Source organism: Athene cunicularia (assembly GCF_003259725.1).
Source record: "Athene cunicularia isolate RWA chromosome 7 unlocalized genomic scaffold, athCun1 chr7_part1, whole genome shotgun sequence".
In the NCBI taxonomy this organism is placed as follows: domain Eukaryota; kingdom Metazoa; phylum Chordata; class Aves; order Strigiformes; family Strigidae; genus Athene; species Athene cunicularia.
The window spans coordinates 12,556,320-12,572,759 of NW_020799107.1; the positions used below are offsets into that span (position 1 = coordinate 12,556,320).

Genomic DNA, 16,440 nt, shown 5'->3' on the forward strand with positions numbered 1-16,440 from the left:
AGCAATAAAGCAAAAAGAAAGCCAAAATGAATGTGCCACTGCACTTTTGTACTGAATACTTCCAAAGAAACCTGGTTTGGAAAGCAGTGACATCCAGTGTATCACTTAGTTGCTTTGAGAGAACACTTTATAGTTGATAGAACCATTGCTTAGTAGATTATATATTTTTGTATAGAACTCAATAATGAGAGAATATCATAAGAAAACATCATGAACACCTTTTCTGAGAGCCCTGGCACAAAAGAAATAGGCCTACATATGTGATTACACGTTTATATAAATATCAAGAGGCAGAGAAGTAATTAATAAATCAGATAATGTCTTTAATGCTTTGTGTTTAAAATTAATGCACTTATGCCAAATTCACTTTCTTTTGAAACATGATGAGAGGGATTTATCTTTTTTATTCTAGATCTGAGATAATATAAAAATAATGTTACACTGTTTTCTGGTAATTTTTGGACAAGAACCTGAAACAAACACCTGGCAAAAAATGAAGGAAATATAAAATGCTCAGAAAATATCTTAAAGATATTGATTCTGTAACAGTTGAACATGACTGTTGACTCTCTCTAAGAATTACAGTCCAGTAACTTGACTCTTAATATATTTTTATTGCTATGTAAATATGACCCATTTAGATGTAGTTGGAATCACAGAATCAGAATCACAGAATCATTCAGGTTGGAAAAGACCCTTGGGATCATGGAGTCCAACCATCAGCCCTGCTCTACAAAGTTCTTCCCTACACCATATCCCCCAACATCTCATCTAAATGACCCTTAAACACATCCAGGGGTGTGACTTCACCACCTCCCTGGGCAGACCTTTGGTTACCTTCTCCTCCACCTTCCCCTTGTAAATGCTCTTATAAACAGCACCTACAGGAAATCCACAGATATTGACATTTGTTTATAGAAAGACGTGCTTTTTATTGTTAATGTTATAATAAATTCTTGTCTATAATTATAATAATATCTGCTAGAATCTATCCAAAGAGTTTGAAATTCCAGTTAGCTGCTGCAGAATTTTCTGATGAATAATCCTTTTCCATGTATTTTCTCCTGCTCCTTAAAATACATTAAGCTTAATTAGAAGACATATTTTTGATAGCTTCTGCATGAAAAGGGGATGCATAAAATTATAACTCATTCTGTGTCCCTGTTTTTTCTTTTTCTTCTTCTTTCCCTTCTCTTCTTTCTCCTCATAATTTAAGGAGAGGAATAAATTGGCTGATACTCCAATTATCTGTCCAGCTGGTGAGGATCTTGTTTCACAGGATACAGAGCTGTCATCTTCAGCCAAAGAGGATAGTTTACGGACTGAATTCCTGGCAGAAGAAATACCCTCCGGAGATGAATATGAGTGTATATCACCTGATGATATCTCTTTGCCACCACTTTCTGAGACACCAGAATCCACTCTCTTGCATTCTGAAACAGAGCTAGAAGAGCAGTGTTCGTGTAGTTCTCATAGTCTGCATGTTAGTTCCTGTAGCTTGCAAACGCAGAAATCCACTAGTATTAAAAAAGTGATGGAAGCATCTGATCTCTTAACAAATTCTGCTTATGCTGATGCTACAAATAATAGAATGGAAAGCCCATCAGATCAGTTTGAGATGTTTTGTATCTCTTCAACAGATTCTGGTCCAGAAGTCAGAGCAGTATCTCCTTTGACTTGCAGCTTACAAGGAATATCTGAAGCTACTACTGCTTCCTGCACTATAAATGCCAAACCAGTATATAGTGTGATGAGTGAAGTGTGCAAAACACATTTGCAACACCTTGAACTTCATAAAAGCATGGCAGAAACACAAGAACAATTGCATGACTTGAATAACTCTACTAAAACCCAGGACAGGCTGCATGCTTTGCTGGATGCATTCTCAGGTTTCGTGTTTCAATCAGATGCCACCAGAAGCTGTCCGAGGCAGATGGTCACCCGAGAAGAGATTAAAAGTTCATCAGAAAAGAACAGCGTGGCCAGCCTAACTGGACAGGCGCCTAACTTCTCCCAGCTTCTATCTAACAAAACTGTCATGGAAGGTTCTCCAGTAACTTTGGAAGTAGAAGTAACGGGATTCCCAGAACCTACACTGACATGGTGGGTAGCTTACAATGAGAAGTAGTAGATATACCTATTAGTAAGACACCTTGAATCACTTATAGCCAGATTAATTAATCTATAGACTAGAACAAATGCCTTGTATCCATTCTACTCCACACTTACGCATGATTCCCAACTTCAAAACTGCTTTTGACAATTAACCTACTTGAAATAATCTCTCTGTACTTAATCTGATAAATAGTGAGGGCATTAAACTATTGCAAGCATATCCATTGCTTTCTAAGCAAAAACATTATATAGATTTTATATTCTGGAATATGATATTCCACTTGTTGGATAATTTCTTAAAACAAATGCACACTCCAAATTTACTTTAAGTAAATTCATCTGCATTTTCTCAGGATCTTGGCACTATATATGGATGGACAGACACATACACGTGTGTGCACGCTAAAATGTTTATATAGCCACTACAGAGTCAGAGACACACATTTGTATGTATGAGTCACTTGTCAAAAACTGTGATATCTACATAACCTAAATATCTACTCTAAGAGATCCAGTGTTACTTATTTGTGTGCATTTTCTATTTCTCTCTGAATTGCTCTATGTCTAATTCGATTGCTTTATACTGCATTTGTGAGAAATACAGATGATGTAATATAAACATATTTAGATGATTTTTTTAGAAATTCCCTGCCAGAGGGAATAAACACTGAATCAGGGGCATGATTTCAATTAATTTGGTAGTAGTCTGCTATGTGTTAGCATATTTTCCTAAAATTTTATCTCACTTGCCATTTCTCCACTTATTCCATTAGACTTTCACAATGGAGAACTTTCTTTTAATGTATTAAAATTAGATATGCTTCTTACTGGAAATGTTTTGGTGTTAAGATTATTGTTACACATGTAAAGAATTAGGCAAACTGTAAGCTTTTAGTAAGCTGAATTTTCTTCTATGGCACTGAAAAAATAGTGGACACTGCAGCCTTGATGCTATACTGTGTTGGTATCAATAAAGTTATTTTGTTTTAAATCTGGTATTCTATGCTTTGAGGAATATTATTGATGAAACAAGAGGTACCTTTTAGTTTTACAAAAGAAAGCATTACTTTAGCTCAAAAATATATGCACTGTTGATATATGGACTTTTAAAAAATAACATTGAACAGAAAGCATTTTGCAAATTAGAAATTTATGAAAACAGACAAAAATATGGGGCTTTTGTAATGAAAACTTCACCAATACCATGTAATTTGTACTGTTGTAGACATTTTATTGGATATACATGTGGAAAAGCATTTTTGTGTTTGTGTTAGGTTAAAGTAGCTTATGCTGAAACATCATGAGGCAAGAAAAACCAGAATTTTCTCTCACTTCCAATTTGTAAATCAAGAGTTAATAACAATACATGGTGACAGATCCCCAGGTGTTAGGACATGACACCAGTTTTCTGACATAACTCCTGTTACATTGTTCTATCTTGTTTGGTGATGTGAACTAAGTAAACTTTAAGTAGGCTGCGGTGGAGAAGCAGGTCCTTGACTGTTTATACTGCAGACACAAGTTCGGAAAGTTTGTACGTTGCTTATGCATTTTAAGTGCCTATTTATGAGTTGAATTTGGATTGACTAAATGCCTTAGTTTCAGCACGAGCCTGAGCCCTCAGGCCATCATGCTTCTCTCCAATACTACAGTGAGATACTGTGACTTGTCCATTGAAGACCATTTTCAGAACCACATATTCTAGTATTAAGAACATATTATCCAGCAATTTTTTAAATATTCATCCATATTTACATATAACTTGAAATCTGAGGAATGGGAACACAGCAGTGAGCTCTATCTCCTCTGCCAATGTAGCATTATAGAGGTTGTCTGAATTTGTGAAGTTCTGCTTGGCATACAGCAATATAAATCTGACTTGAAAACTGACTCTCTGCTTCAGGTACAAGAAGGGCCAGAAACTGACTGCAGATGAGAACTTAAAGCTTATACAAAAGGAGACAAAGCATACTTTGTTCATTCAGAAGGTGTGTGATAAAGATGCTGGCCTCTATGTTGTTCGGGCTAAAAATTTGAACGGCACTGTCTCATCAAGTGCCATTCTCCACGTGAAAGGTAACAGGCCACCTATTACAAGAAAAGACGGGATAATGCTGTGTGTCATCTATATTAGCATATCACTAATGTACTGGCTATTCACAAAATAAGTACAATATTGATTGCACTGGACTTAATTCTCACATGCTAAGACATTAAATTTATTTTCTTACACTGCATCTTTCACAATCTGTACCAAACCACTTTTATGTCACACTCGATATATTGCTTGTTTGTTTAATACCAGTATTATGTGCTTACTTTCCTTTCTTATAGTGATGTTGAGATAAAAAGTTACAAAGATTTTCCAGAATCTGAGGCGGTTTTTCTTTCTGAAAATTGTTGGCTTTACAAAGTGTTGGGAACAGTTTCAATGGTTACAGGTATTAAATGTCAAGATACACTCATGTGGAGTTCTCAGATCAATGTATATTTTATGATATGCCTTTTTTTTTTTTTTTTTGGGAGGGAATGTGGAGGGTGTTGAAATGGTTTTTGTAGGTTAAAGTTTCTTAGTAAAGAAATTGTACTATTCATGATTGCACCAGCATAGATCTGATTTAATCTGCCTCAGCCCAGCAGATAGTCTCCGCAAATGAAAGTTGCAGTAGTTCCAACAGAGTTGTGACTGCGCAACAAAGACTTGACCCAGAATCATCAGGATTTGTGTAAGTGGCATGTAGTATACAGTAGACCAGAAACCCCAGATGTTTACAAAATGAGATCTTCCAACATACCAATCTGCTTAGATGCTTATGATACATTTTTTTTCTGCCTTATAAAATTAAAGATATAAATATTTCTAATAATCCACTAAATTGTTAGTGTAAGACGAGAGATAATTTATGAAGTAAGCATTTGTGCATGTTTAAAATTTCAACTTCAAACAGAATCAACCAAATTGGGGAAATACTCAAAAATGCATTCATACCAAAGAAAAAAAAAAAAAAAAAAAAATTGTTTTATTTCAGTCAAATAGAATTCTCCTGTAACTTCAAAGCAGTAAATCCAAAGCAGAATTTTGTTCATCTACATATTGCATTTTAGTCTTGAAAAGGACAACCAGAAGTACTATTTTTTTATTAAAGTAGTAATTTGTTTAGATATTTGATAACAATGACATAGCTGTGCCAGTGGAAGATTTTGTTTATAAATCCTTAAATGTAACTTCATTCTTTAGCTACAGTACTTCTTGTATTTGTACAGTAAAAACAATTGACAAACAGCTACATGATTTTTCCTGCATCTTTGATTTGCAGCTTTTGTATTATAACTGCATTGATGTGGAAAATTTCTAAACAGGAAATATTTAATTTCTCTTGCATAATTTGCTGAAATGAAGTAAGCCTTTGTGTACCATGTTATGAGAGGAATATATATTGCAAATTGCTGGCAGTCAGTGAGATTGAAGACTGACAGATATTTTGGCCCAGTGACTGCAACTTTATTAGAATTCTTGTAACTTTGAAACAGGAGAAGGTCTTAAGGGAATATAACTTCACAGCAATAAGAGAGGGATCAGGAGGAGGAGGAGGTGGTGAGCAGGTGGGGAAATTCAAACTAAAATGTGTATTACCCTTCATGAACAAGTTTCTAATTTATGTCATCTAAAAAATTTCATTAATCTCTCAGGTATAAAAATCACCTATTTTCCTAAACTGTACTTTCCATTTCACAGTAAAGCTAATTTTATAATCAGTATGATTTTGAATATTTCAGTTTTCATAACAGTAAAACTCAGTTTAGTGTTTTTTCTGCCCTTGTGACTTTATGTATAGTTGTTAAAAACATAAGGAAAAGAACCTATGTGAGCAAGATGACTTGCACAAGCAGTACATTAAACAATATTGTGGTAAGAACAAACCAAACCGCCTCTCCTACATGCTGTAAGGTTTTGCCTGCTGCAGAGCTGCCAGTGCTTGATAACTATCCTGTTGATATAATTCATTATCTATTTGAAAATGAGTCTTCTGGGTGATGACTGCCCTTTAATCATCTGTTTTTACTAAGAGTTGACATAATTAATAATAATAATTAAAAAAAGTAAACATAGATGTTCTTTTCACATGTTCTAAGTAACTTGATATAACAGGTCAATTTTTCAGGCATTTTTGCCTTCAGTATGGTAGCTAAATATATGCACAGAAAAAAGCCAGGAGTGGAAGCAGAGATGTCCTCTTTCCTCTTCTGTTTTGCCTCTGCCAGAATTAGGCCTTTAAATTAAGCATTAACTGTGTCAGAGACATTGTAGCTCTACAGATGCTGAACTCAAAGCTGCATCTGTGTTTTAACTTGTGAATCCTTCATCTTGAAGACTATGGAAAGTTCAGTGCTAGAATGATCATTATTCTATCTTTTTTATATGGTCAGTGTGTGAGTTCAGAGATATGCATTTGACCTTTTTGGTTGGAGGAGAGCCATTTGTTGAGCAAACCAATGCTGTGAGGTGAGTCTCTATCTTTCAGAAAGCAGGACTAGAGCTAGGATTTCAGCCCTGCTTGGAAAAATTGTTCCCAAACTCATTTCTAGTTCTATCAAAACAGGAGAACAAGATGTGGCCTTTTCATCGTGTCGTAGAGTAGGACTTGGAGGTATCTTGGATCTGGACTTGTAGTTGGATCTGATTGCTTACTGGCATTTACAGAAAGACCACTCAATATTTATGATAATCAGCTCTACAAGTTAAAAAGGCAACAAACAGATACAGAACTATTTGGCAAGTCTACATATATTATGGGAACATACTCTTTTCCCTCCCTCATAAGGCTTCCTGATGTACATCCAGACTCCTAGGGTATTACAAGGGAGCAGGCATGCAGACCTTCTCCCTCGTGCAATTTTGCATTAAATCTCTTTCCATTAATTTCATTTAACAGGCTTTAAAACTAATGGGAGAGATCTCAGTAACTTTCTTTACCTGAAATTTCACAGCCAGATTATAAATCTGGTTTAGAAAACTGTGTAGGAGTAAGAGATTCAGCTTTCAATCCAAGTGGGTTTTATTCCAGCTTTTTGCTAATATTATTTAGAAGATAGTCAGTGATGTAGCCTTTTAGTGGGATTTGGCTTACACTTCCAGTTCCAAGCATAACAAGAACTGTCATCTTTCCTCTAAGAGGAGAGGAGTTAAAGAGAAGCCTCAGAAAGAGAGTGTAAATTTTACTCCAGCATTTACAAATCTGTGCTGTGTGTGCCTATAAACAAACATATTCTGCCTTTAGTAAAATTCTGAGTCTGTATCATGCTGCATATGTCTAATCAAGTATACTTATATTTTGCCCCCTTAGCAGAAAAATGTTTAAAAACAATATAATGCTGATTCTTTTCCTGTTGAATTGTAGTTTAAATAGTTTGTGAAATGGCACTTGTTGCTAAGGTTTGTATTTTTCTTATCTCTTTTTTTTAATCATATTTTGAATGTACTATTGGTAGTTCATGTACTGGACGAGATATAGAAGTAGTTTATCTTAGACTTCTTAAGGCATTGCTATTTGAGACTTGATTTGGGATTATATGTTCCAGGCAGGCTTTCCAGATGAGGAAGCTGTATTGACATGATGCCCCTGTAACTGTTCACTGCTATGATGTGATGTTGAAACAGCGCCCGTACTTAATTCTATTGGCTGAGGGAGGAAATTTTTAAGCTACTTCTATCTAGAAAGTCACTAAAGGAAAGCTGCCCTCTGCCCACAAAACTACAAAAGCTTAATGGTAGTGAAATGTCACACTTGGTGAGTTTAACACTCTTTCCAGCTTGAACCATAAATGTCTGATGTAACTGACAAATTATGTAGCACAGATTTCAATAGACCCTCACAGAAAAAAGATGTCAAGGGTGAATGTGTCTCCAACTATGCCAAGATAAAACAAAATATTCCACTGGCGAAGGGTAGATCAATGCAGAGTTCTTTGTACACCCTGATTAAGATTATATGTATCTAAAGTTTATATAGAAGATCTGAATCAACTGCCTTTCTAAGGAATGTGAGCCTCAGTTTTGTTATCCAGTTCAAAAGCATGTGAAGTGGCTTGTGATCAGCTCCTGCATCACTGCATCCACTCTATTTTTTTCTTAAACATGTTACCTGTGAAAAATAAGCTTCCTACTACTGGATTAAATCCTGGAATTGAGTTCCTATTTAAATGTTAAATAAGATCTTTCAAGTTTGACTTGTGAAAATAAAATGAGATGCAAATGAATCCAACTTTTAAAAATCTAAGTACACTACTGTTTTCAAGAGTGCACACAACTATGGCATTCATGCTATTGCTATATAACAGATGCTGTGAAATAATAAAAAGTCAAAACAAACACCTTGTCACTTCTGAGAATGTCGTCGTTTTTGCACCTGAATTTTGTCAGATATTATAATTATTAAATGCAAAAAGATATAAAGATAAGGCCAGAAGTTGCTTTAGCACATCTGTAGATCTTAAATCATTGTAGAAGTACATAATTACTTTGTTCATTAAACATCTCCTCTGAGAGTTGAACATTTCTGTGAATTTTAGATTAACAACTTGATTTTGTGAGTATGGTTTTGCATCTACTTTAAATCAGGAATAGTTTTAAATGCAGTTTTTTGTGGGTGTATGAATACCAGCCACATTTTTAATTGCTGTAAGAAACAAAATTTTGAAAAGAGAGAGAGATTAGAGACACCAGATACACAGCATGATACTGGTTTTAATGCTTTGCTTTGTAAACAAATGTGTAATCAATGCTGATTACTGCTGTGTTGGCAGTCTGGGTTTAAGTACTCTTATATTTAAGGACTCTAATGAATGCTGAAAAAATTTTTCTGGAAAATTTCTGCTGTTTTCTGTTCAGATAATCTTTTTAAAAAGAAAGATAGTAGTCTCATGATACACTGATATTTCTCTGGAAAAAAATCCTCTCATTCTATTTCAGCAGTAATTTCAACATAATGCTTCCCCTCACTTCTTTTTTTTTTATAGTTCATGTTGTGCATGTTTCACTTCCTCCTCCTTTTAACCATAGCCAGCTACATAGGAGCCAGCAGTGTGCCCAGGTGGCCAAGAAGGCCAATGGCATCCTGGCTTGTGTCAGCAATAGCGTGGCCAGCAGCGACAGGGAAGGGATCTCACCCCTGTACTCGGCACTGGTGAGGCCGCCCCTCAATTCCTGTGTTCAGTTTTGGGCCCCTCACTCCCAAAAGGCCATTGAATGACTCGAGCGTGTCCAGAGAAGGGCAACGGAGCTGGTGCAGGGTCTGGAGCACAGGTCTGATGGGAGCGGCTGAGGGAACTGGGGGGGTTTACTCCTAACCTCCCTTCTTCCTTCCTCATGTGGAGACACCTATTAAGAAAGTAAGTGGTGAACGAGATTGCCAGACTACAAGATGTGGAGCTGTGTGAAGGGCTATTTACAAAAGGTGCATGAGTTTGAAGGGGAAAGGGATTAATTATTTTCATTTTTCAAAAGAAGCAGCCTATTTGAGAGCCCAGGTGTGAGTCAGTAGGCAAAGGGAGGATGAGACATTCCCCTGGTTGGCTTTGGATCAGATGTGGCTGGAGCTGCAATGGAGAAGGTGGTTTTCTCTCTAATGACTGGTAAGGTATGCCTATTTATGGATATTTCTCTGGAGACTTTGCTAGGGTAAGCTAGTCGTTTTTGTGTTTGTATATCTTTTGTGGCTTAGAGGAGCTGTGTCTTTAAAAAAAAATACTGCTCAAGAGTTCCTTTAATTAATCTATGCAATGGTATTTGAGGAGACTGGACCTCTGGATGATGGATATTTCAGATCAGCTGGGTCATGAGATGTACTTGGTATTCCTTAATAAAATTCCTTGTGATTGTGTTAGGAGCTTGACTGAGACACAATCTCCAAAAAATAAAATGCAGTGTCTTAATTTAGAGCAATGCTGAGCAAATTAAAAGTCTCTGAGCCGCATGGTGTGAATTTCAATCTAACCTAAATTTTTGGAGAACATGGGGGATGTTGTTAAACTTGCTAATTCACGTTTCAAGGCATCAGAGAATGGAAATTACATGCCCAGAGTAAATAGATGAAGAATAACTGTGAAGCAAAGTAATAAAAAGTGGGTGCTGAAAACAATTTGGCTTGACCTGGTACTTAATGCCTGTGTGTGAGAGAGACTTGAGGCAGGGATGAAAGTTGTGAAAAAGCTAGATGCAGGTGATCTCTCCACCTGCAGTTTTTTCATTGCTCCAGACCATTGAGTTTTCCTTGCTGGTTCCTCAGTTTGTAGCAGAACTCTCCTGGTTCCTACAAATTACTTAATGTTTAATATTTGAGAAACTTCTTATCTGAAGCCGAGTGGAAATTCAGTACCACTGACTACCTGAATTGTTTTTTCTTTCCACAATGCAAGAAAATGTCCAGCCAAGAAATAATTTTTAATTGACAAGTTATCTTAGCTTATTCTGATATTTCATTATGGCATCATGGGAAAACCATTGGTGAAATATAACCATCCATTCTATTTTGAAGGTTGCTTACAGAGGGTGAACTCTTTTACAGTAGATTTTGTTTCCATTTTAAGTTCTAGCCTGTGCCTTAAAGAGCTGTAACTGTCACTTCATGGTTTTCTTTGCACATACTTTCCCCTTTGCTTTCTAGAAACTGCTCATTTTCATTTTTATGTTCTGCTGACATGCTGATATGAAATCAAAATGGGCTCTGATCATTATCACCATTCCACTCAGATTATTTTCTTTTTTTTTTTTTTTTTTTTTTTTAATACAAGCCACACAAGTAATGGAATCCAGGCAAAAATGTCACAAGGAGTGGCTGATGCCCACTTAATGTTTTCTGCTGGAATATAAGCTAATCATTCACTGTTCATGACTTATTGCCAGCTGTCTGCAAAGAGGAGGCAGGAGTGTAAGCTTGGTTCTCTTGCTTGAAGTGAAACTGCAGACTCCAAATTTCTGTGCTTCAGGTGCATGTAATGCAATGGTGGTGGCAGCTTGCACATGCTAACTTTCAACAGCTAAGAAGTGAGTTGTCTGGGCTGCTGAGACTGGCTAATACAGACCTTAGGTTAGCAAGAGTATGAGAGTAAAACTCATATACTTCTGCTCTATATTGTAGCATCAGTCCTACAGTACATGGGAAGAATGTAAAAGCAGCTAAACTAAGCTTGAAAGCTTATTGCAAGAGCTTACCTAAGCAGTGGATTTATTAATTCAGTGGGTGAAAATGCCTCACGATGCTGACAGTCCCACATTTGACAAAAATAGCCATGGGCTTAGTGTATTTGGGTTTAGAAGTTGCTGGGCACCTTTGTGAGATATGCTGGGTTTTGTTTCATGATAGTATAATGAAAAAATTTTTGTCCTAAAACAGTGGACTAATGCTGGCATAGTGGAGAGCAGTTTCAATCTCTAATATTAATCACGCGTTTCCATAACGTTTCACTTCTGAGAAGACCAGTGGTTACTTTTGTTAAAGATTATTGACACAAGGTACAATTTACAGTAAAGAGGAACAATACATTATGTGATAGGAATGCAAAATGTTCATTTTTGTTGCAGCATATGTCTTTATGTGTGCTGTATATTAACATCTGCTGCTTTGTATTCCCTGTGTCAAGAATACTTAGTCTAAGATCAGAAGTTGTTGTCTTTTTTAGTGCAGCCCTGGAGGTAGAATGTAAGCGGAATCTCAGGTAGTAGTACAGTGATCCAGTAAATCCAGCTTTACAGCTCATTGAGTTACATGTCACACAAAGGAATGCTTTGATTCAGTATAAACTGATGCTGATGATTGAAATTTCTTCAAACAATTTTGATGTTTTAATTTGTATTAACCAGGACTTGTACTGGCTCAGAATTCATCTGTCCCCCCACAGCTGGCATGAAGCCAGTACAAACTCAATCTCATATGCTCTGGTTATTGAAATAGAAATGCAATTATTTGCCCCTCCTTGATCTCAACCAGATTTGTACTGGATGATCTGCTAGTACATGGTTTCAGCATTAATGATGGCCAAAGTTGTGATCTCCAGATCAAAGTGGTACAGAGGCTACATTCTAGTCTTTATCAGTGTTGCAAATGTAGATAATTTTTTTTAATTTTATTTTTCAGTAACATTTTTTTGACTAGAAGAATAAGTGAAAGAAGTGAAGAGAGTGATGTACAACAATGCACTAAATGCAAAAGTTTGCTCTCTTGACTTTGTCACTTAAATTTCTGTGGATTATTTACTCTTCCACCTTCACTGAAGCACAATAATCCACATAGATTTGTCTGCTACCTGCACAGAGAACATGGTTCTTTAGCATTACCGTGGAACTAATACCACTATGTCAATGCATGCAATTCTTGGGTCCTTAATATCCATGTGTTTCAACAAACTTTATATTATATAGATAAACAATGTCTGCATACTAACTGTCTGTCAAACAAATTATGCTAAATTCCAGGTGCCAGTAAAGGTATGCCATGTGGTGAACTTTATGAGAACTGATTTTCTCTTCAATTGTTTTAGCTGTGCCTTTTAAAATATGGTGAATAATTTTCTTTCAGTACAAGGAAAACGGCCAAACTTCATACAAAAATTTGGACATACAACTCTACAAGAAGGAGAAGATCTAATCCTGCATTGCACTATACATGGAAAGCCCAAACCACATGTCTGCTGGACAAAGGATGATATCCAAGTGGTGTCTGGAGATATCAGTGTATGTTCTAATGTTCTTGAAATACTTATTTCAGGAATAAAGAGAAAGAAGATATATTTTGCTTTATGCTACTAATAATCTGTGTGCATTTTATTGTTTTACAGATTGAGAAATTAGGAGATACCTATTACCTTTTAAAAAGAAATGTAGTCCTTGCTGATACTGGGAAATATATCTGTGTTGCCAGCAATGAAGTTGGAAAGGCAGACTGCTCTGCTTTCGTAACAGTGATAGGTGATTCATCCTGCCAGCTCCAGGCTTGTAGGCAAGTTGTTGCCATATTAAATGAGCACCTTGTTTCTACTTACTAATGTACCTGTTTTGTTTCAGAGAAAAATAAAACCCCAGAAATTTCCACTATAACTCAGGCTAAATCAAAACGGGAAGGTAAATACTTTTCAGAAGTGAATGTCAGCACAACTGAGCTAGCACAAGCCCACAACACACATTGTTTGCAAGATCAAAGACCAGTGGCTAAACATCTTCCAGTAAGGTAATTTACATCTTACTCTGTGCTACATCTTGTAATACTCCAATAGCTGTAAGGACCTTAATTTACAATTTTTTACTTAATTTACACATCAAACACTAATCTCATTAATTTTTGCGTAAAGTGTGTGATGTGTGACTGCCTTTTACCCTTATTTGTACATCAGAAGGAAATTCTGTTAGATGAAAGATCTTGTGATACAAGAGAATGGTGTTTGTATTTAGTTTAGTGAAATATTTTTTTTAAAATCTAGGTATCTTAATGTAGATATTAATGTAAGGTTGATCAGCTCAAAGATACAAAGTATTCCAGAAGTTCAAATGGATACAGCCGCATTAACCTGAAGTTTCAGTAACTGAATATGTCAACAAAGTTTTCTATTAGGTAAGCATCTTATTTAGAAGAATAAGTAGCAGTCCTAATAGCACAGGGTCATTGTTCATTAATTGATGAAAGATGATAAAATATCCCACTGTGCAATTTCAGAAGATTAAATAAGATACATGAAGTCAATAGTCCTTGTGGTGACTTCTTGCACAAGGTTAAATCTTGCCTCCTGAATTTAGGCTTTGATAGCCTGCTGTAGTTTATGGTGCTAAAACTGCCTGTCTTTTGAGTATTCAGGGATAAGAGAGTTTTTATACCCTGTGACCATTACTAATCTGGTTTACTCTACTATTAGTTCACTGTTTCACTGGAAACATCAGATAAAATGAGTTAACGTAGGGATGTAGGTGGGGGCTAGGAAGAGATTGTGTACATAAAAATAAGATTTGCTGTCAGATGTTTTCAATAGACAATACCTGAACAATTCTATAGATAATGTTTATTGCACAGCTCTGAAACTGGCAAGACTATTTTATGGTGAAAAGCTGGTTTCATGATGATACAGTAAAATAGCTTTCTCTCCAGAAGGTATGTGGAGCAATGTAATAGAAAGGAGGCTCCAGGGGTCTCACGGCTTTAAAGAAGTGATGGTTAATGTGACCCAGGAAAGTGGTTGAGTCTGTGGGACTGCTGTCAGGCTAGTTTTTCGCAGTCTGCTCAACATGTTAAGTTTACACTGGTTACATAAAAATGCATTTGTTGCCTAAAAGTGCCTGAATATTTTTTGAACTTTTCCTATGTAGTGCATTCTATGACAAAAATCCATAGAAAAAAGAAAGAACAATGTTCTTTTGTCTTTAAATTCCTGAGGTTTCTCTATCTAGACATAGACCAAAATGTAAAAGGAAAGGGAAATTACTGCATATGTTGATTCAAAAGCTGTTCTCATTTCATCCTAAGTTGCCTGCACATTTTCCCTCATGTCCTGATCAAGCACTGATCCCATATATTTTGTTTGTGTTTTTTTCTGTATTGCTGTGAGGTGGCAGATATTCCAAAGCAAAAATATCAAATGCAAGATCATGTTAATTTTACTTATGGCACATAAATAATTCAGTATGATTAAAAAGATCATGAATGAAGGTCAAATTTCTTCTCATTTTTCTCCTCTGTTCTTAATAACCAGAGGACACTTTAGTTATATGTCAGTAAGACGAGTTCTAGCATATTTTACATTCTGTCTGGAATCACTCTTTATATGATCTGTGATCTTGTATTGTCTCAAGACTACAGTCTATACCAACTCACCACAGTGTTGCTTGTGAAAGGGAATGCTGCAGCTGCCACCATTTAAAAATACAGGCAATATTAATTGACCTTTTTTAAACAGGTTTAAAGAGAAACTCTGGCTTCAAGGAGTGTATCTTGAACTTGAGAGGCCTCAAGAGATTAGCTTCAATTTGGAACATGATCCTGCTGTGCTCCAGCCTGCTGCAGATGATCAGAAGATGGACTGAACTGCAAGATGCCTGATTTGTGAGGATATTCATGTGGTCTGCTGTGGCCATTAGTAGATATTGGCCATGGGTGAGGAGAAGATAAATCTTTGAGTGCTATTTGATTTATATCTGGGTTACAATTTGTATTCGGTTTCTTTATAAATAAATCATTAATAAAATAAAATTCACCTATGCACAGCATTTATTAGACAGTGATTTCTAATTTCTTGCAGTTGTGTTCCGGTTTGTTGGGCGAATTTAACAGAACGTGATGATGGAAAAAAGAGACATCAGCCTTTAAAATTGTGGATCTTCTTGGTGTTTCATCGGTATCCACTGTTTTATTCTTCTACAAATTCTATCAGTTCCATCAGTAGTTCTCCTTACTTGCTTATATAGAGGACTCAGATACAAATGAGAATTTACAACAAAATGTCTTTATAACTATAAAATTATCTGGTTAATTAAATACAGTGTTAATTACCTTATTTCTGACAGCTCTGAGACACTTTGAGGAGCCATCAAAAAGAGTGGTTACTAATAATAGCAAACCTTGTCTTATGCATGCTTTGTACCAAGAATGTCTTCAGGGAAGAGAGAGCCTCTTTAAGGCAGTATAATGGAGAAGTCTTCCACTATATTACTTCTGCGTTCAGGTCTGGATTAGTGTGGCAAAGCAATTAATTTCCAGTTGGTATATGTGATTACTGTCCAAAGAAGTGGACTATGAAGTGATATCCACTTTAGTTTCAAAGCACATCCTTAGTTTAGCCAAGGACTTCCCAATGGCAGAATTTCTCAAGAAAGAGACTGTGGGACTTTCTTTCTCAAGAAAGACATGATATAAAGAAAACCTGAACTGAAATTGAATCTTTTGAATTGTAGGGCAGTCATCAGCATGAAGACATTTTTGTCTCTATCTCATGAATTCAGAGTCTAAGTGTCTTTTTCCTAGCAGAGTAAGGGGAGGACTATTGTAGTGTCATCCATTTGCACCATTGAAAAAAGTAGATCAGGAAACACCCCATTTTGGATGGCTGTTTGGTTGCACAATAATCAGTAGAACATCTATTTAGGCTTGGGAATGACTGTTCTTCATCTTAATTCTTCTGATTCAGATTTTTAAAGTCCTACCTAGCAAATGATTCGTGCTACTCAGACTTCTGCTTCAGTGCACTGCATATGGCTTCGCCAATACCAATATTGTGTAACTGTCTATTGTGCAATATTTTGTCATTCTTTATGGAAACATTGATTAGGCCTACACTGGGTTTGTATAT

The 16,440-nt window shown here is 36.1% G+C and overlaps 1 protein-coding gene across 2 annotated transcripts in view; it reads left to right on the forward strand.

The window, feature by feature from the left end:
• Positions 1-15,343, forward strand: part of CCDC141 (coiled-coil domain containing 141) — a 79,945-nt gene extending 64,602 nt beyond the window's left edge. Inside the window, exons 24-29 of one of the 2 annotated variants that reach the window (XM_026853095.1) lie at positions 1,217-2,103; positions 4,019-4,191; positions 12,690-12,844; positions 12,949-13,078; positions 13,175-13,337; positions 15,052-15,343. In XM_026853095.1, coding sequence (XP_026708896.1) covers positions 1,217-2,103; positions 4,019-4,191; positions 12,690-12,844; positions 12,949-13,078; positions 13,175-13,337; positions 15,052-15,178 — 1,635 coding nt within the window. In that variant the 3' untranslated portion in view covers positions 15,179-15,343. The remainder of the gene's footprint in view (positions 1-1,216; positions 2,104-4,018; positions 4,192-12,689; positions 12,845-12,948; positions 13,079-13,174; positions 13,338-15,051) is intronic. The other variant, XM_026853096.1, reaches the window with a different exon arrangement.
• The last annotated feature ends 1,097 nt before the right edge of the window (positions 15,344-16,440 follow it).